The sequence below is a fragment of the Cervus canadensis genome, chromosome 11, assembly GCF_019320065.1.
Source record: "Cervus canadensis isolate Bull #8, Minnesota chromosome 11, ASM1932006v1, whole genome shotgun sequence".
In the NCBI taxonomy this organism is placed as follows: Eukaryota; Metazoa; Chordata; class Mammalia; order Artiodactyla; family Cervidae; genus Cervus; species Cervus canadensis.
The window spans coordinates 37,056,970-37,078,381 of NC_057396.1; the positions used below are offsets into that span (position 1 = coordinate 37,056,970).

Below are 21,412 nucleotides of genomic sequence, written 5' to 3' on the forward strand. Positions count from 1 at the left end.
CTCTCTCCATTCACGTGGCAGCCCCAGCTGCCCCCTGCTACCTCTGCCCTGCTGAGGGAGTTCTCTGATCAACCACCTGGGTGGGCCATGCTGCCATTTTCAGTTTGGAAGGAAAAGCCTGTAAATCTGCTCCCTGGGAAGACAGACATTGCTGAATTGTTATCTGTCTCCAGAATGCAGAAAACATCAATTTCATTGCGGCTCATCAGAGTTGGAAACACCTGCCACTTCCTTTCTCAGTTGCAATTAACATGCTGCATCTCAACATTGATTGATTCCAAGCAGCCTTATACTGCCAAAGTCAAGGTTTAAATGAAACAGTATAACCTGATATTATTTTTCACGGTTTTAGAAACATGAACACACTTGTGCTTTTATTGCCAAAGAAGCACTACAAATAGTTGGGGGGATAAGTCTTTGTATTTGAGATAAACGTGAGTAGAATAGGTTGATGCTTACAATAAAAATCATTCTTTATTCTTGTATTTATTTGGAGTTGTACTTATTTATCTTTGAGTTTACTTGTGGGTAGAGGAATAATGTTATTTCCGTATTTTTCACCTAGCACAGGGCTGCTGAATCCCATGGGTATTTGGAAGATGTTTATTAAACAAATAAATAGATGAATGGTTTGGGAGAGCAAGCTTAATTTAAGAACTGTCCTCTTGGTCCAACTTACATAAAATTCTGAAGTTTTAATCATGAGCCTTTCTTTCAAGTTAAAAGCTGTGTGAGTTTATGAAATATGACCCGAAGCTGGGGCTTTCAGTTTCATCCTAAATGGTTCAGCCTTGATCACAAGTGTTATTTTATGGAAAAGTGAAGGCTCCATCTGTTTTCAACATGATCCTACTCATACTGCCTGCACAGAAACTTTTCAAATGGTACAACATTTTACCTTTTGAGAGTCTCAAAACATTCTCTGTTGTAATCATTTAACATAGTTCAACAGCCACAATATTTGTGTCCTTTGGAAATGATCATTAAAATGGTTTTTAAGTACTGGGAAAACTGAAAGCTAGAGTAAGGAGAAGGCTGTTAAATATAAGGTTTATGTTTTAACTTGGTCAGATAAGACTCAGCCTTAAACCACAGAATAAAATCTTTGGAAGAGAAAATGAGCAAATTTCTTCTCTCATCTATTAACAGAATACTTGGGCCAAGAACCACCTTCTTTTTTGGCCCTCTTGGGAAAATCTTCTTTTAAGACTGAAATAAAACAAGTTAAAATAAGTGGCACTTAATTCTTTCACACAAAACCAACCCAGACATGACACATTTGAGCATCATCTGTTAAATATATGCAAGCATCAAATGATGACTAAGCTTGAATATTTCTACCCATTCTAGAAGGAAAACTGAAGTTATGTATCTTTCTTAAAATGAATTAACATTCTGGTACATCTGTAGTCTTACCTCTAAATGCCTGATGGCAGAAAGCATTATTTTGACTATCTCCATAAGTCTTTAATACTATATAACATAATGCCCCAAACCTCTGGGTTATTTGTATATTAAATAGCTTATTTACTGATAGCTTAGTGTTAATAGGTCTTCTCCAAATTATAACACAGGAAAACCAGAATTACGAAGAAATCACCTTAACCATTTCCACCATATATATAAATAAATAAAAATAGATAAATAGCCCTAAGTGGCACAGTTTTCAGAGAGAGAGAGAGAGAGAGAAATAGATGCTTGCATATATTTCCTAATAATAGAATTCAGGCACTAGAAGACCTGATCATGCTAAAAAAGAAAAAGGAAGGAGAGAAGAAAGAAAAAGAACCACAACCTTTAGAACTTCGTATACCATGGAAAGGTTGCGTCTTAATACTGCCCAGAACGTTGGCTGACTCAGGAAACGCAGGCACACTTCTAAGTTCCAGCCTGATCAGCTGACCGGATTGTCGTGTATGGACACCATCTCAGACAAAAGTGGCTTATGGGTCAACTTCTATTGAGGAACGTTAGCTCTCCAGGCAGTTGCAAAGCACCATTTGTCCAACAATACATACATTTAAACACTTGCTGACATGAGAGAGGCCAAATATACAACAATGACTTCTTCAGTCTCCCACTTGTCAATGATGGACTGGCTCCTCAAAGAATCCCATTGAGGGAAAATAATCAAATACTTTAGAACAACAAATCACCATTTAAAATCTTTTCTTTGGTTTCCATATGAACCATCAAAATGTCCCAGGAATCCCATGTCAGTGCACAAACTCCATCTCCTGGCTTTTTTTTTTTTTTCCCATGGAAAATGCCACCAAAAAAAAAAAATCCTTTATCCAGTTTGGGATTTGGTGAATGGGGCCCCTGCACCTCACTCCACCTTAAAGGCAGAAGTGGCCTTGTCTTGTCCTGTGGAGTTCCTGGAAGCCCCTGTAGAGAGTGTCAGAGACATTTCTCTGTTTGGACCTAAGGAGACCACTGCTGAAAAGCATCCTTCACCCTTGATCACTAGAATATTCACTTTCAGTAGCAGCATCAACCTCACTAATATTTTATCAACAAATGAGTTTTCCTTTTTGCCATTACCAGCAGATATAAAAAAGTACTTCAAAATTCTTCTTTTTTTAAAATATTGGTTCTGTCTTTAAAAATTATTCATCTTCTAAAAATGTTTTTCACTACATTCTGGGGAAATAAAGAGAGAGATCTGAAAAAAAAATAAAAAGCTTTTCTAAGCCAATAGCATTTGGTGAAAACTAACAATCCTGCTGGTATGAAGTTGAAGTTTTATTTCCTTTTTTCTTTCTTTTTTTTTTAAATAAAATTAAGGCTCAAATGTTCTATTAAATTCTCATTGCTTATGTATATTATATTAAGGCTTATAAATACACCTGGTGAATTAAATTCACCCTGGATTGAATTAACACCTGCTATATGAGTTATTTGCTTTATGTAATCAGTAATCTCAAGGTTTCTCCCCTTTCTCTGGAAGCACAATTTAAATATTAACCTAATCTTTAAACAGCGGCTACTTCTTTCTGACATTTGAAAACCAGTCACCCGTGCAAAGAAAAGGCAAATATCGATATAGTAATGAAAAGGCAGCTTCTTAAAAATCTTAAGATGTGTAACTCAATGAATTGGGAAGAGAAATGATGAAAGCAGCAGGAAAACTGATCTCTGTGTCACTCTTTATAGAAAACAATGCTGATTATCTGCCAAAGTCATCTCCAATCTGAGAGACCAGCTGAAGTTGACTGCCAATTTCAAAAGAGTCTCTATATTTTCTTCATTATAATCTCTGGAAGTACCTTAGGCAGCTGGAGTACATATGAGAGAATCTTAATTATTTCAAAAAATACTGCAGCGTGGTATAAGTTATGTTTCAGGTCTAACATCCTTTGAAAGGAGGAACGAGTGAGTGTGGGGTGCTTGGCCTGATCTGGTCGTCAGCTTGCTCCCTGTGGGGCCGGCTCACGTCCTGCTCAGCTGACAGCCGCTAGAGAATATGAAGCTTTCAAAGTGCTGGTCTTCAGCCTTCTCTCTGATGCGTTGTTCCTCTAAGGAATCCACCAGTTTGTCCCTTTGCTCAATCACTTGCATCATCTCGGTGAGTATTTCTTGCTCTTCATTCAGATCATTCTCATCTTTCTGGCTCTCTACAAAAAGAAACAAAACAAAACAAAAAAAAACAATAACAAACAAAAAAGACACATTGGACTTCAGGTAACATTTGACCTCAGAGGAGCTTTTGGCAGGGGTGTTCTTCATTGTTCTGGACTTGTTCTGCTCTTTAATTTCTAAGGAGAAAACAAGGAAATGAATTTAACACCGGGGACCTGCCCTGCAAGACACAGATTAGAAAGGCGGCCGCTTTGTGCTGCTCTCAGCTCAGTTTTCATCTCGAGACTCTATATAAAGCAACAGGGAAAACCCCTTTGTGAGAAAAAGAAGTTCGTACCAGCCAAGCCCTGCCAAGCCCTCCCACCTGTCCTCCCCTCCCCAAAAAGAAGCCAGCAAAACAACACAAAGGCGGTTTTCCCTAAACGCATCTGAGCTACAGCAATCTGTGAGAGAAGTTTCTAAGTAAACCGTCTGCATCAGTGGATGTTATTTCAATAACAAGAATCCTGTTTTCATTTGCAGTTAATAACACATTGCAGCCTTCTGAATAGAGACCAGGCTGCTGCCAAGTGAGGCTGAGGCTAGCTTCTGGGAGGACATTTCCAGACTGTGACTAGGCTTCTCCCTTTTGCCTTCTGAGTGCATGACCTTCTTCCTAATTGGCCCGAGATGTTCAACTGCCTGGGGAAGATACGATTTGTTATAAAAGGAAGGAAAAGAGTAAGAAACTGGTAGTAATGACTTTCTGATGCTCAAAATAGGATTCTCAAGGCAGATCTTAAGTTTTGTCAGATTATTGCCTTGGGAGAAGACTTTATGTATTATTCCATTAACCCCTCTTGTTTAATGCATGGGGACGAGGCAGTGAGCTGGATCCCAGGGTAGAGATGGTACCACTGTCTCTTGCCTCAGGCTGAGTTCTGAGACTGGCATCAGGAATAAGGGGGACATGACAAAAGGGAAATAAAGAGGCAATCTTGCCTTTGCAGCTCACGTTTTATGGGAGGGAGGATCGAGAGGCAGGAGAAACTGAAGGTGGAGCCCTGGGCTCCGGTCTCTCCACTCTGGGCCTTGGAATCCCCCAACGGGGCTCCTATCCTATCATTTGATGGGAACACTGGGGCCAAGGGGCCCTTGCCCTGACCCTTGCTCGGAACTCAGAAAGTTATCAGTTGGAAAGGCACCCTAGGTATAAACATGGGACAGGCAGAACTTCATGGTTGGGCAGAGAAGAGGGGTCTGGGTGTGGCTCCCCAGATCCTGAGTTGCTGTGTGTGGCACACAGAGGCAGTGGCCAGAAGTGTCCACTTGGCCCAGAGGTGCAAAAGTCACTGGCCACTGGGCCGGCCACGGGGCTCCTTCTGGTGAGGGATGAGGTGGCCCCACAGTGCAGACTGTCTGGTAGACCGTCTGGCCAGGCTGAGTGGAGGATGCACGGAGGCGAGGCTGAGTAAGACTAGGAGTGAGGCTCCAGGCACGCTGAGAGGATGGCCAGGCTATGGTCATGCCAGCCACACACCTGCTGCAAATGGCAGCAGAGCGCAGCCTAATGACAGGAGACAACTGCATGGGGGTCAGTGGGTCAGACCCACCCACACCAACTTCCAGTGCTGCAAAGTCATGCAGACCTGCCTCTTGCTAACACCTAGCGGTCACCTTTAAGGATCGAGCAGATGGAAGGGGCGGCAATCTGCAAGGCTGAACATTTTCATCCCAAAGAGACTGAGCATTTCCTGGAGGGACTTTTTTGATTGCATCAGACTAAGTTTACCAGAAAAGCATCTACTTCTGCTTTATTGACTATGCCAAAGCCTTTGACTCTGTGGATCACAACAAACTGTGGAAAATTCTTAGAGAGGTGGGAATACCAGACCATCTGACCTGCCTCCTAACAAATCTGTATGCAGGTCAAAAAGCAATGGTTAGAACTGGACATGGAACAACAGACTGGTTCCAAATAGGAAAAGGAGTATGTCAGGGCTGTATATTGTCACCGTGCTTATTTAACTTATATGAGGAGTACATCATGAGAAATGCTGGGCTGGATGAAGCACAAGCTGGAATCAAGACTGCTGGGAGAAATATCAATAACCTCAGATATGCAGATGACATCACCCTTATGGCAGAAAGCGAAGAAGAACTAAAGAGCCTCTTGTTAAAAGTGAAAGAGGAGAGTGAAAGAGTTGGCTTAAAAGTCAACATTCAGAAAACTAAGATCATGGCATCTGGTCCCATCACTTCATGCAAATAGATGGGGAAGCAATGGAAACAGTGTGAGACTTTATTTTTTTGGTCTCCAAAATCACTGCAGATGGTGACTGCAGCCATGAAATTAAAAGATGCTTGCTCCTTGGAAGAAAAGCTATGACAACCTAGACAGCATATTAAAAAACAGAGACATTATTCTACCAACAAAGGTCTGTCTAGTCAAAGCTATGGTTTTCCAATAGTCATATATGGATGTGAGAGTTGGACTATAAAGAAAGCCGAGAGCCAAAGAATTGATGCTTTTGAACTGTGGTGTTGGAGAAGGCTCTTGAGAGTCCCTTGGACTGCAAGGAGATCCAAGCAGTCACTCCTAAAGGAAATCAGTCCTGAATATTCATTGGAGGGACTGGTGCTGAAGCTGAAGCTTCAATACTTTGGCCAGCTGATGCAAAGAACCAACTCACTGGAAAAGACCCTGGTGCTGGGAAAGATTGAAGGCAGGAGAAAAAGGGGATGACACAGGATGAGATGGTTGGATGGCATCACCAATGTGATGAATATGAATCTGAGTAGGCTCCAGGAGTTGGTGATGGACAGGGAAGCCTGGCATGCTTCAGTCCATGGGGTTGCAAAGAGTCGGACGCGACTGAGTGACTGAACTGAACTGACTGAAGTTTACCAGAGAGGGAGTTCCCTTTCCTTTCCTCCTTCCTTCTTCTTTTTCTTCTTGCTAACTAGTGGGATGAAGCTTTTGTGCAAGATGACAAGGCAAAATGAAGAAACTACATTTTTTGGTACACCTCAGAAGAGTGAGAAAATGTATAACCGTCACTCTTCAGTAAGAATTTTTTTAAAAAGATTCAAAAGTGGGTCATGAGTCTTTGGTGATATGTATTTTACCACCCTGAGCCAGAGTAAATTTAAAATTTTTTGAGATGTATAAATCAGATCTTAGTTGCCTACTATGATTTGTTAATTTAGGTATACTTTAGTATTCCTGCCCCTTATTTGATTTATCAACACAGAGAAATTCAAAATTTCAATCTCAATTTTGGTTTGTCATTGGTGGAAACATCTGAGCCCCTTCTGACAATTAAAAGATGATGTATACTACTTTTATCAGTTCTGTACAGAGCAGTTTTATAAGGATCTTGATAAAGAATCTGCCTGCAGTGTAGGAGACCCAGGTTTGATCCCTGAATTGGGAAGATCCCCTGGAGAAGGGAATGGCTACCCACTCCATTATTCTTGCCTGGAGAATTCCATGGATAGAGGAGCCTGGCAGGCTACAGTCCCTAGGGTCATAAGGAGTCGGACATGATTAAGTGGCTAACACTCTGGCTTCATATTACCACTTTTATCTGTTCTGTATGGAGCAGTTCTATAAGGATTTTGTTAAAAATAGTTTTCTATTGCTGTAAAGAGACAATCTACAAACACTATTATGCGAGAAAGAATAGGAGATCCTGAGTCTGTAATCTGTTCCCAAGTCATAGCCCCATCATTTACCTTGAGCATGCTTTTTAAGTTCTCAGAGACTCAGTTTTCCAATCTGTAAAGTGGAGTAACATACCTGAGAATGATCATGATGATAACACCTCATATTTATTAGGTGCTTGTTCTGTAGCAGGTAACCCCATAGGTAGGTGCAATGTGGTCCATGAGGTATACAGAAAAGATTTAATTTGCTCTTTAGACTTTGGTCTCAATGTAGGAAAGCCATGCATGGATCTGGCCCCCACAAACACACAGGCACAAAACAGTGAATATGCCTCATGGGTTGCAGTCAATAAGTCAGTATATGGTATTTGTTTATTCCAACTCTTCCTCCGTCATGGTGGAAATAATTTTATCACATGTGATGCCCTGGCCCAGTTGTGGTAGGAAGGATGCGTCCTTTCCCATCCCCAGTGCCTGGTAGAACCATACCGGCCTTCCTCTCACTGTGGAAACACGAACATCATGGCCCTCATCTCACTGTGTTATAATTACCAGTCTGAGTGCCAGTCTCCCCAGGGAGGCCACAGAACAGGGCTGCTCTTCTCCATCTGCCAGGCCCACTCTAAATTCTCAACAAACGTTTGTTAAATGAATGGATGGATGAGTGAATGAAGCTGTGAATGAATGACTTCACTCCTGTTAGCACATGAGTTGGGATGGAGCAAAATGCTGCTCTCCCAGCCCTAGTGAGCAAAGCAAGGAGGGACTTGCTGGGCTCTAGTGGGGGCAGAAGAAGCTGGCTTTGTGCCCCCTCTGGCTCCCAGGCTGGTGGCACCAGACAGGAAGAGTATTCTGCCCTACAAAGTGTAGCATGTTCTGGTCAAGTGTTTGCATAGGAAAAACATCTTTAATAAAGGCCTGAAACACATCATTGTACTCACCTTCCTGGAGCATTTTCTCTCTTAATTTCTGCTCTAGTCTGCTTTGGTGATCTTCCAGTTCTAGTTCGTGGGCCCTGGGAATGAGAAAATGTTCAAACTTTGTAAATACTGAAGACCTGTGTAGAAATATTGATTAATAAACCCATTGACCATAGCAACGGCTTTCCTTTTTCCTTATTAAGACTGGGGTTTTGGAATGCCTCTAAACCAGAAGTTTTGCTACTACTGCTGCTGATACTTGAACTCAGTAGATAATGAAGAGCAGCTGAAGTTTGTGATGTGATCCCAGTGAACTTCTGGAAGGCCACACTGGAATGGATCATGAAGAAATGACTAGAATGGTAGAAGCAATGACAATCTAAAACTCCTCTCTTTTAGGGGCAACGTGACTTCAAGCATCACCTCTAACAACTCCCAAATCTTTGACTGTGGTAAGCAAGAAAACAAGGAGGAAACAGGAGTAAGGCATTTTGTCAGTGGAGGCGATAGTACTCAGACAACCACCCATCTGGTTGTAGGCGATGGTGAAAGAAGAACAGTGATGCTTTAGAGGAGTCAAGCTAGAGTGCTGAGTACTCAATGTGTCCACCAGCAAAGTCAAGAAGTCAGCTTTCAGTGAAAGTCAGATGGAACTTCATGACCTTTCAGTGCCTGACGATATGCCGTGTATATTACAGAACTTGTGTCAGCTCCCCACATGCTGGGCCATGTGGTAATGTGGAGGTTCCTCCAACCTCTGGGCATGCAGCCCTGGAGTTCTCAGGAGAAATGAGGACCACAAACAAATGCGGCAGGGGTCAGAGGTGAAAGGTGAAGTCACATGAGCCCTAAAAGGGAGACAATAGAGGGAAAAAAAGTTTGAAGACAGGAGCATGGGACTGCCTACATTTAGAAGCTAATCAAAAGAGGTAGAAGTAGGGAAGAAGCAAGAAGGTAGGAAGGATATACAGCATCACAGAAACCAAGAGAGGCAAGTTTTAGGAGAGAAGAGAGGGGTGAAGGCTGTCCATTGCAACAGAGACACTGAAAAGGGTGAGGACTGACACTCGGGCCCTGGGCTTCCCTTCCAGCCCCAGCTGCAGGCTGTGTGCATATCTGCTACAGCACTGGGTCACTTTACTACACCCTGTTGTTGCTGTTTTGTTGTTGTTGTTACTTGGGCCAAGGTCCATACTTTGTTCAATATTCTGCCTTTTGTTACTGACACTGAACTTCCCTTGACCCACTCTAGCTCCCAATAGAAATGTACCATTCAGATTTTCCTTTAAGAAAGGACTTTGTGGAAGGAGTGTACTGTGTAGTAAGCTGACAGCTGCAGCAGAATCCACTTCAATGTCGTGCTGAAGCCACACTGTCCCCGAGCACAGCGGTGGTGCTGGAGCTTGGCCATTTCTACCCCACTTTGGACTCCTCGGATGGGCAGCCTTGGCTGGTGCTCCCTTTGGCCTGGCTCAGATTTTTCTCAGGGCTGCTCTGCAGTCTGAAGCTCCTCCTGCTTGTCCTCCTCCACTTCCCTCTCGTTTCACAGGTGTCAGGACTGCAGGGGGGTCTGAAGATTTCACTCTCATTCCCGCTCCCTTTTTCCTTCCTTCTGTTATATCTCTTGTGCTTCTAATTCTGTCCCGGCACCTGCTTTCCCAAGGGACTCAAAATCACACACCAGTCTAAGACATTTCTCCTTGTTCACCCAGGCCTTTCTCCAAACTAGAAGCTGTCCTCTACCAGAGCTCTTGTCTGGCTCACACTCCAAGTTCTCCTTCTTGGCCTCTTTTGGAGGAGAACGTTCCCTCTGACAGCGTACCAGGAAGGGAAGCCCCAGTCACCGAGCAGTCACCATCCCCCTGACCTTCGCAGGTAGGGTCTGTGCACCCAACACTTCTCCTACAAGTCTTCACAGAGCAACTGCTATGTTTTCTTATTTCTCTCATGCTGTGTGCTTGCATGTCCATCTCTGAAAACCATGAGATCCTTGAAGGCAGGGACTGGGGCCTGATTCATCTCTACTTCCACAGTACCCAGCACAGTTCCTGGCACAGAGAATATGCTTGATAGATGTTTGTTGAATGAATTTTATAATTTAAATCTAGCCCAAAGGCAGATGGTATGGTTGTGTAAAAAGGGCTTTGTGGTCAAGTGGATGTGGACAAATTACTTTGTTGAATCTCAGCATGTGCATCAATATAAAAAATAGTAATAGAAAAATAATTACAGATGAGCCCTGCCTCCCCACTCCTGGCATTTCCTTCCATGTCAGTGGACCTTGATGAGTATAAGTCCTGGCTGCTTCTTTTCACTTTCACTCTTAGATTCGCTCTCACCCCAGGAGTGGTAAATTTGGGAAGAAGAGGGAAACTCAGCTGACACCTTTCCTCACCTGGGATCAGCCTGCCTGCAGCAAACATGCGTTCCCTGGGTACACATCGTGTATAAATACACATATTTATATACACATATGTAATGAGCCAAAGTAAAATATACTCTGGGTCACTGCCAACAATGTTTAAAATCAACTGCTCTGGGGAATTCTCTCTACTCTGACAGCTACTGATTCAAAGTTCTTTTGATAAGGAATAGATTACAGAAATTGTACCACCCCATCCATGTCTCAGCCTGTATACCTACCTGCCTACTGAATATTCCACTCACTACTATATTCAAGTTGCTCGAAACAACTAGCTGTATGTTAAATATGAAAATTGTTAACAGAGTAAATTCTAAGAGTTCTATCAGAAAAAAAATGTTTCTATTTCTTTCATTTTGTATTGATATTTTTGCATGAGATGCTGGATGTTCTCTAAACTTCCTGTGATAATCATTTCGTGATATATGTCAATCAGATCATTGCACTATATACTTTAAACTTACACAGTATTGTATGCCAATCACATCTCAATAAAACTGGAAGAAAAAAAACCAACTATAACCTTAAAAAAAAAAGTGTTCTCTCACTCTGAGCCTTGCTAGTGGTCTAGGGCAAGATTTGCCACCTTGACACTACTGAGATTCGGGGCTGGATAATCCTGTGATGGTGAAGGGAGTGGGGCTCCCTGTGGGATGTTCGGTAGCACCCTTGACCTCTCCTCCCTAGATATCAGTAGCACCTCCCAGTTGTCTTAGACAAAAATGTCTTCAGATATTGTCAAATATCCCTGGAAGGAGGAAGCAGAGATGGAAATTGCCCCCAGGTGAGACCCACTGGTCTTAGGTAAAAGCCTTACCCCTAAGAAGCAAGTGATTCACTATGCTTTGTGACTAGGTCGGTAAGTGTGTCTAATTCTGAAGTTTGGTTCCATGGTGAACCCCCAAGTGATCCTAACCCCTAGAATCTTTGAATGTGACCTTATTTGGAAAAGAGTCTTTGAGGATGGGAAGTTAAGAACCTTGAGATGAAAATATTCTGGATTATCCTGGTGGGCTCTAAACTGAGTGGCAAGTATTCCTACAAGAGACAGAAGAGCAGACACAGAGAAAAGGCCGCGTGAAGATAGAGGCAGAGTCTGGAGAGATGCAGCCACAAGCCAAGGGATGCCTGGAGCCTGCTGAGCCAAAGAGGGAAGGAAAGATTCTTCCCCAGAGCCTGGCCCTGCTAACACCTCAATTTCAGTCTTCGAGAACCGTGAGAGAATACCTCTCTGTTATTGTAAGCCACCCTGTTTGTGGTAACATGTTAGTCCAGCCCTAGGAAATGGATATAGTTAGCAAGCTTTCTTGGACTCTCATATTTAGTCAAGCTAGCCATGATCAGTAATAAATGCTTTAGTTTAACGTTCCATCTGTTGACCCAGTAGTCTTATTTCTTACCCAATTCAGAAGAGAAGAGGAATAGAATTTATTAGACCCCTTTAAGACTCCCAAAATTATTTCTCAGGATTGGGTGAAAATGAAATGACTCAGCATAAGTGAATTCACCCGGTACAACCTGTGGTGCTTAGCCAGTTTATATTAAATGGTACTTTCTTTCCCTCCAGGATGGTGACAAGTAAAGTGACTTTCAACTTTCTCAGAGTGCAGTGAGATCCATCTCTACTTTCTGATCTCCCAGCCAGACTGCAGCCTCTTATCCAGAGGACAGCCAGACAGATCTCCACCTTCAATACATTAAAGCCACAAAGAGTGGTCAGGCAGATCTCAGCAAGCCCTTTCCGTCGTTCACACTCAGAGGCCAGGCATATGCTTCCCCATTGAGGATGTGTGACTGCAGGTGGGTACCCCCTGCCCTGGGGGGCAGAAATGGACTGCAAGTGCCTTATCCACATGCCCTCCAGCTCCAGACCTATTACCTGAAATCATTTTAGCCATAGGACTCCACAGCAGAGAACAGAAAACTGAAGATTCTCTGTACTAATGCCAGCATGATATGCAAGACCTCAAATACCAATTTGTCTCAATCACAATTCTGTATGCACAAGGAGAAAAACCCTGGGACTTCAACTGAGGAGGGTGGGCCACCCCACTGCCAGCACCCCCTCCCACTTGCTTTTAGGCCTCACTGTTATCCGTGTTGCCTTACTTACATGATCAGGAGCTCTGATTCATATCGCATTAATTTATTCTTCTCCAGAACCAGCTTAAGCCATTCCTGCAAAAGCTGTGCTTCATCCTGTGTGCCTGAATCTGTTTAAGAAATCAATGGCAAATGGGTTAGATTGGCATTTCTCTTCCCATGATCAAACTGCTTTGAAGCTACTTTAGGGGGCCATGTTTGTAGCAAAAAGGGCTCTGCAGGTGGCAGCCCCCTGATGGCCTGTTGAAGCCTCAAGGTCATGGGCATAACAAATAAAACACACCTGTGCATGCTCTGGGGCAGTTCTCTTGGACATTTAGGGCATGAATACTTCCAGTTCGAAGGGTCATATACCCTTGACAATGGCCTGCCACACTAATGACCCTCCTCTGAATATTTGAGTGTCTTCCATAAAATTTCCCTGTATTTGTATATCATATCCACCACCAAAGAAAGCCCTAATAAGCCTGCTGGTTACTATCTCCTTCTCTTCTGAATCGAATGCCTACTGAGTGCCCAGGTGCTGCTCCCTTCATGGGGCAGGAAAGTTCACGTACCATTTGGTTATAGAAGAATGGTAATTGGCATTTTGGTTTTTTTGCACAAAGAAAAGCCAAATGATTAGAGGGGGAAAGTTATTACCTTTGAGTCTCATAGGGAAAAAGTTTTATCCATACATGCTTATAACTTAGATTATGACCTTTATTCCTTTATTAAACAGAAGAATTACCATGATAAAATTCACATTGCTTTTAGATATTCAGTGTTAGATGCTAAATGTTCAGATAATAAAATGTTAAAATTTGGAAATGTTTGAGAAGTAGTAACATCGGTGGCTTTCTAGTATTTCACCCTGAAATGGGAATACAAGCTGTGTTGCAAAGCTCATGGCCATCCTCCAAGGATTTAACTTGGTAGGTCTCATTGGTGTTGTTCGTTGTTCAGTTGCTAAGTCGTGTCTGACTCCTTACAACCCTATGAACTGCAGCATGCCATGTTTCCCTGTTCTTCACTACCTCCTGGAGTTTGCTCAAACTCATGCATTGAGTCAGTGATGCCATCCAACCATCTCATCCTCTGTCCCAAAGGTAGAGAGGAAAACAGGGCACTCAGAAGATGTGTGTGACCTTGGGAAAGTTGTTTAACCTCTCAGAACCTCTGCTTCTTCATGGGATAAACTAAACAAGAAGGCACACAGGTAATAGAATAATAATGAAGAGCTGCTGTTTATAATGCAGGGTTACCTGCCAGCCAATGGGCTAAGTACCTTACATGTAATACCTCATTGAATCCTCACAACAAACTCACCAGTAGGTTTCCTTATTATCACCACTTGATGGCTGAAGAAACAGAAGTTTGAAAGATTAGAATAACTTGCTCAAACTCACAGTTAATAAGTGGCAGAGCCAGGGCTTGAGTTCAGGAGAGCCTTATCCTAAGCTCATACTCTTCTCTGCTTGTATACTCCTCTCCCCTCTTCATTACTCCCTCCCTTCCTCTCACAGCCCCGTAAAGTAAATAAAGCCCCTAGCACATTGCCTTGCACATTGCAAAGTCATCCATAAAAATGACTTCTCTTTCTCCCTGGCTCCTTGATCATTCTTTTATTGATATGGAAACTGGGGTCCAGAGTGATTGATGTGCAATGTCCCAAATTATATATTTAGTTAATGTACAAACTGGTGTTACAATGCAGAACTTGATTCTGATGAATTCATTCATTCATTCATTCATTCAATAACACCTGTTTACAGAATAGGAGTCAGGTATTGCCTTAGGTATGGGGATACAGTGCTAGATAATGCTACTTATCACCAGAATTTTGGAGATAGTAAGGCATGGTTCCTGCTGAAAAGGGTATTGTTAGATAATCTTTTGGATCAGATAGACCAAAAAGCTAGAATAAACTAGAATATCAGAAAACTGTTGCCACAACAAAAAAAGGACTCTGGGAATACATAGAAGGGAGGGTTTTCCTGATCAAGATATGAGGCTAGGCTTCCCAGGGGAGGTGATGTTTGAACTGGGGTATTGAAGAAAGGATAACACTTTGAGAGGAAACACTGAGGGTGGGAGAGAACATTTCAGTAAGAAGGAACAATATGAGTAAACACAAGAGGATAGAAGATGGTAGAGACAGAGGTCAGGAAGGGCTAAGGGGACACAGAGGGTAGACAATGAGACCTCAAAGCGTATGACCATCTCATCACAGAGGCCCCTGAATGCCATGCTAAGGCTTTTGCACTTTATGCTGTAAATACAAAGGGACACTAAAGGTCGTTGAGCGGGAGAATGATACCTGGAGCAGGAAGGAATAACAGGGAGAGAGAAATAAGTGTTATTCTTCCTTAGGTTTCTTGAATGAATGGATGGATGAATGAATAAAAGAACTTATAAGCCCGTTGAGTACCAACATCTTCTGAGCATTGTTGGTGGTGCTGAGGGACAGGGATGAATAAGCACTGGCTTCAGCTGTCCAGGAAACTGGGACCTTCAATCCAGTGGGGAAACCAACACCACACAGCCAAACAGGGTACAATGTGCCCCCTGCCATGCAACACAGGAGGGAAGTGATTAATCATGTGTGGAGGAAGTGGGGCAAACCTCAGAGAGGAGACAGCAGGTGAGCTCAGTCTAAGTGGATGGGTGGGAGTTTTCCAGGGGCAGGAGGAGGTGAAGAACAAGGCATTCCAGGGCATTGGTTGCTGAACGGAAGGATGAAATTTATAGACTGCAGATCATATATATGACATAGATGTTGAGGGCTTGAGCTCTTAACAGCCTCCCTGAGCCTCAGTCTCCTCATCTGTTTAAAGATACAACGGGATTGTGCATACAGAGACCTTAACCCAGCCATAGCACTGAGTATAAACTCAGTAATGGTCATTATTCAAATGATGTAATGCACATGAAGGAAGATCACTTAGGAGTCATCTCTCCCAGCCATGGAGGGCACAAAGGAATTTCCTCTCCCACCCTCCGCTCCAGTCTCTACAGCAATTCTCCATGAATGGTGGAATGCCCTACTGTCCAAGAAGCCCACTGCAGAGCTGTGTACTCTCAAGTACTGGAAACTTCTATTGCTCGTCAGTGGGTTGGCTATTCGCCACTGAGTCCAGTTTTGCTCTCTGGAGGCAAATAGAGAACATATAACTGTATTTTACATGAAAGACATTCAGATATTTGAAGACTGGTCTCATGATCCACTGTAGTTTTCTTATTTCAGAGTCAGTACCTCTAGGTCATTTATCATTTTATCATAAAAGAGCTGTCCACCTTTATTTGCCTTCTAATTTCCCAGAACACACCTTAAGGAGAGTCCAGAATCAAACAAAGTATCAACAGCCCAGAACGGAGAGACACGCTTACATCTTCACCTTGTGCCCTGGAATTGAGGTATCCTTTCAGAAGCGGTGTCTTTACCTGGCTCTTCCTAACTTGCAATTGCATCTTGTCTTTCCACACCAGGAGTGGTGAAGTCTGAGGACTTCATGTTCAACTTGTGCAACTGATCTTCTTCTAAACCTAATTCAAGACTTACTTGTGCCTTGTTAAATATCATCTTATTTTGTTCCATTAAGGGGAAATCTTTGGGATATTTTATTCACCTGATACATTTCTCCTAGTTTGGGATTTCTGTGAATTGGTAAATAGGGCATCTTCTACCTTCATGTGACATTGAAAAATGAAACATCAGATGGAACTGGACCAAAAACAGAGCCATCTAGCCCCTCAGGGACCTTTCTTACCCTTTGGGCAAGACTGTTCTACAAATTTTAAATGCATGGCACCCAACTAGTATCATCCAGCCCCCATTTCTATACCTTGTCCACTAGGATCTTATAAAAAACCTTAATAACAAAACAATTTTCCAAAATCAAGCTTCACAAAGCCTGCTATGTCCATTGGCATGACAAACCTCAAAATACCACCCAGAAGAGGAAATGACATTTGTTTTCCACAGCATGTAAGTAAACGGCAGTGGTTCCTAAATTTCTGTCTCAATATCCACAGTTTCTTTAACAATTCTTTTAGAATTTTGACAAAGATCAGAACTCATGTTTCTTTCTCATATAAAACTAGGAAATATACCCATTTATAGTCTTTTGGTTCTGGAATTTTTCCTGAGTTTTCAAAGACTGGGGTCATTTCTGCAAGTTATTTCAACACCGGGGGGTTAACTTGGTCAATAAGCAAATTCTGATTGAGAAAGGTCATATCGAAGACATACTCTATTGTGAACGTATCATCTTTCACCACAGCTGAAAAACCTGAATTCCTCGCTCTCCCATTTCTCTCACCTATCCAGCTTTAATTTCCTCATCTAGATATTTGTTTAACATTTCTAGATTGAGGGCCATTTTCCTTGATTAAGAAAACAGAAAAGCTGAGAGTAGAAAACCTTGCCTCTCCCCTATCATGTAACATTAAACCATCTGTCTCAGCTCTGTGGCTATCCTTGCCTTGTTCTCAATCCAAAAGAAACAGCACTGTTCTGCTGTCTTGAGAGTATTTTGTTGTTGTTGATTTTCAGATTCAGCCTCTTTGCTACACTCTACCTACAGGCTCAGTCCAGACTATTATCCTGCATTCCATTTCCCTTCTTCAGTCTTTCTTGTATGCCTTTCTAAAATGTGAGAGTTGTGCAGCCTCATTGATTTCTACTGATGCTGTATTCAAAAAACACAGATTGAACTGAATCAATCAATTTAATTTACTTTCTTGAGTGGAATAATTTGCAATTTTATAGCCTACAGTTTATTTTTAGACTCTTCCTTTCCTCAGTAGTCAAAATTACTTTCGGGGATCTTTGAACATGGAATCAAGTGCAGATTTCTAGGGACTCTGCTTTCCCAAAGCACTGGGTGCAGACAGATGGTGCCTAGCCCAGGCTTGCCTTGCTCTCAACCCGAACAATGCACTGAGATTTCCATCACCTCACTGCCACCCACCAGACAGCTTTCCTGTAGGTCCTAATGAAGTCTCGAGGAGCATTGCTCCTCACTGTAGATGTAGTAGAGTGAAGAGGCAGAGGGAGTGGGCTTTGAGATTGATCAGACCTGTCTGTCCCACTTACAATGTGTGACCTTGGTCAAGTAACCTCACCTCTTTCTGCCTCAGTCTCCTCCCTTAAAAAATGGGGGTGGGGACTTCCCTGGCAGTCCAGTGGTTAAGACTGCCACTGCAGGGGCCCTGGGTTTGATCTAAGATTGAGGAACTAAGAGCCCACATGCTGCTTATGCAGCCAAAAAAAAAGAGAGAGAAATGCAGTGATCATAGTCTCTGTCTCATAATTGGTTTTGGGGATGAAATGACAAGATGCATGTACAATGTTGACCATGGTGCTTGGTACATAGTAAACACTCAGTAAATCGTAACATTATTACTACTGTGCTGTTGCTTCTTCCAGCATCTAGTTCTATGTTTCTGCCTGGACTATTTGCTGTTTCTCTCTAAAACTCAGCTAGAGTGTAATCCCTGACTTGATTACCTATGGCCAAACTTTGTCCAGTAACTTCCCTTGAGATTAATAAAAGCACTTAAATAATAATACATATAGTTTTGTCTCCACGTAAACAGAAAGATCATATGGCTAGATCTCAGCACTTGCTTGGGAGGAAGCCCAGAGACTGTGCCTGCACAGTCTGTGAGCTCAGCCGCACCTCCAGCTGGTCTCATGGCTGCTGGGGAACTGGAAACGCTTCACCTGGACAGGGAGGTGACTCTGGCATCTGGGAACCAGGATGCAGCTAGGATGGCGCAACCTGAAGGCGAGCAGCCTCTGGCTAAGACGAGAATAGCCCAGCTACCTCACCCTCACTGCCACCCCTGCTGTGGCCACCATGGACCGGTTCTTCCTCTGTTCCTATGCCCTCGTAACACGCTCTCTCCTAGACAAAATGCAAGGATCCTCTTGTTAGGCAAATTAAAGTTATCAAAACTCAACATAAAAAACTTCTCACTAATGGGGTCATATAAATTGACCCTCTTGTCCCTAGCGAGCTCTCAAAAAAAACAAAGCAAATTTTGTCACTCCCTACTGAAATTCAATACTCCCCTCCCCGCCCCCCCACCCCACAAACATATACACAACTGAGTTTAAATCACCTAGCCTGACAGCATTTAGTCCCTGCTCACAATAGAGGGATTGGCAATTAACGCCCAGAACTTTTTTCTCAGTGGAAAATAACAGACTAAATGAACAATCTATTCTCTAAAGTCATGGCTTTTTAACCATTTCCTTTCGTTGGTAATGCTGAATGCTCTTCTGTGTATTGGTATGTGGTTTTTCCAAGTTGGGTCTTGTGTTGCTCTCTGATTCACAACTATCTAAGTCTTTAGATGTGATTTCCCACCTCCTTAGAATCTATGAGAAGTTCTACTTTGGTTTTTCCGGCAATTCTGTCAATGCCCTTGACATCCTCAGTGATGATCTGGAGCATGAAGAGGCGTTAGAGTAATCACAGCCGGAATCCTTGGTAGCAGTGGGCAAGCACCTCCCTCAGATGGCAGGTTTTAGCCCCTGCCTCTGGCTCTCTGGCCTCTGGCCAGCTCTTAGCTCCTGTGCACATCCATGGACTTATTTCATTTCATCTCTAGCCAGGCCTCCTGTACCCAGCACTCTGGGTACTTGATTTCCCACAGCTCCTTACACATGATAGTGGTAATCCACTGGGGGTCTGGTCTGATTCAGTCTTGACAAAAACTGGATACTGGAAAGTAGGTCATGATTTCATTCTGGGAGTCAAGGACTGCAGCTGAAAACCATAAACTCTAGCCCTTCCTTTATTAAACAGCTTTTTGTTTTGCTGTTAGCTATGTATCCAGTCACCATAAATGAAGTTTTCTTGCTTTTGAATTTTACTGAAATGATATAATATATGTAGTCTTCTACAACTTGCTTATTTTAAATTCTTTCTATATGTTTCTAAAATGCCTCTATGCTGCTCATTTTCACTGCTGTATTTATAATATTCAGTTGTATGTGCCACAGTTAACTATACTATAGTTTATCCATTTTTCTACTAATGGATAGCTAGGTTGTTGGTAGTAGTTTGCTACTGTGAACATTGTTGTATATATCTTCTGGTTAATGTGGGTATGAGTTTCTCTGGAATATATAATTAGGAATGAAATTCTTGAGTAGTAGGTATGCAAATGTTCAGCTTTTCAGCATAAAGTCAAATTGTTTTCCAAAGTTTTGTGGCTGTTTATACGCCCACTAACATTGAATAAAAGCTCCCTTTGTTCCTCACCCTTGCCAAATACTTAGTATTATCAGATTTTATAAGTTTTTGAAAATTTAATAGTTTAGTTCACACTGCAGTATAAATTTGCATTTTCCTAATTACTAATGACTATTCTTCTGTGAGATCTAGGACTTCCCTGGTGGCTCAGACGGTAAACAATCTGCGTGCAATGCAGGAGACGTAGGTTCGATCCCTGGATTGGAAAGATCCTCTGGAGAAGGGAATAGCAACCCACTTCAGTATCCTTGCTGGAGAATCCCATGGACAGAGGACCCTGGCAGGCTACAGTCAGAGGGGTCACAAAGAGTTGGACACAACTGAATGACTAAAACTATTACTATTCTTTTGTGAAATGTATATTTATACCATTCACCTATTTTTATATGGAGTTGTTTATCTCTTATTGATTTGTAAGCATTCTTTACATATTCTGGAATACTGGATATTTGTTATATTTATTACACATGTATTTTCCAAATTTGTAGGTTTCCTTTTCTGGTTATATTTGTTGCAAATTTATTTTTCAAATTAGTGGCTTATTTTTTCCTTTCCTTTTTGATGTCTATAGACTACCAACTTGAGGTCTAAGAGATTCTTAACATTTCAAATTAAAGTCTTTAATTTTTATGACATTGATTATATGGTTCAACTTCATTTTTTTCCTGTATGGAAAGCCAGCTGTCCCAGAATCACTTATTTCCTGTGAATTGCAATGCTACTGCTGGATTATATCAAGTTTTCATATATGTGAGATTATATTTGGGTGTGTTGATGGCTTTCAGTGAAGTATTAAAATTGGCTCCATAAAGGATGTGCATATTTTTTCTTAGATTTATTCCTAGGCACATTGTGTTTTTATGCTAATGTAAGTGATATCCTCTTTGTTATTTCATTTTCTAGAAACCAATGCTGAGATATGGAAATGCAGTTGATTTTTCTATTTTGATCTTTTTTCCAATCACATGATATAGACTCTTATTATTTTAAAAAAAATTATCTGTACATTCTTTTGGGTTTCTATGTGGTTAATTCTATCATCTGGAAATGACAAAAATTTGTTTCTTCCTTTCCAAACCTTGTGCTATTTTATCCTTGTCTTACTGTACTGGCTATGTCTCCTGTGCAATATTGAATAGAAGAGGTGATAGCAAGCATCCTCGTCTATTACTGATTTTAAAAGAAATGCTTCTAATATTTTACCATTAAACAACGCTGTTTGCTACAGGGTTTTGGAAGATATGTTTCAAATTCAGAAAGTTCTGACTCAGCAATTTCACTTCTAAGAGCACAAAAACACCAATTTGAAAAGATACGTGAAGCCCTATGTTCACTGCAGCATTATTTACAATAGCAAGATGTGGAAACAACCTGTGTCCACTAATTGATGAATGGATTTTAAAAATGTGGTATATATACAAAATATTAGCCATTAAAAAACAGTGAAATCCTGTCATTTGACAACACGAATGGACCTTGAAGGTACTATG

At 41.9% G+C, this 21,412-nt stretch overlaps 1 protein-coding gene across 3 annotated transcripts in view; it reads right to left on the bottom strand.

Annotated features, from left to right (window-relative positions):
• Nucleotides 1–293: 293 nt before the first annotated feature.
• Nucleotides 294–21,412, bottom strand: part of MICAL2 (microtubule associated monooxygenase, calponin and LIM domain containing 2) — a 234,764-nt gene continuing 213,645 nt past the window's right edge. For all 3 annotated transcript variants that reach the window (XM_043482986.1, XM_043482985.1, XM_043482984.1), the window contains 3 exons: nt 12,686–12,785; nt 8,172–8,245; nt 294–3,617 (listed from right to left, as the gene is read on the bottom strand). In XM_043482986.1, the coding sequence (XP_043338921.1) occupies nt 3,433–3,617; nt 8,172–8,245; nt 12,686–12,785 (359 nt within the window). In that variant the 3' untranslated portion in view covers nt 294–3,432. The remainder of the gene's footprint in view (nt 3,618–8,171; nt 8,246–12,685; nt 12,786–21,412) is intronic.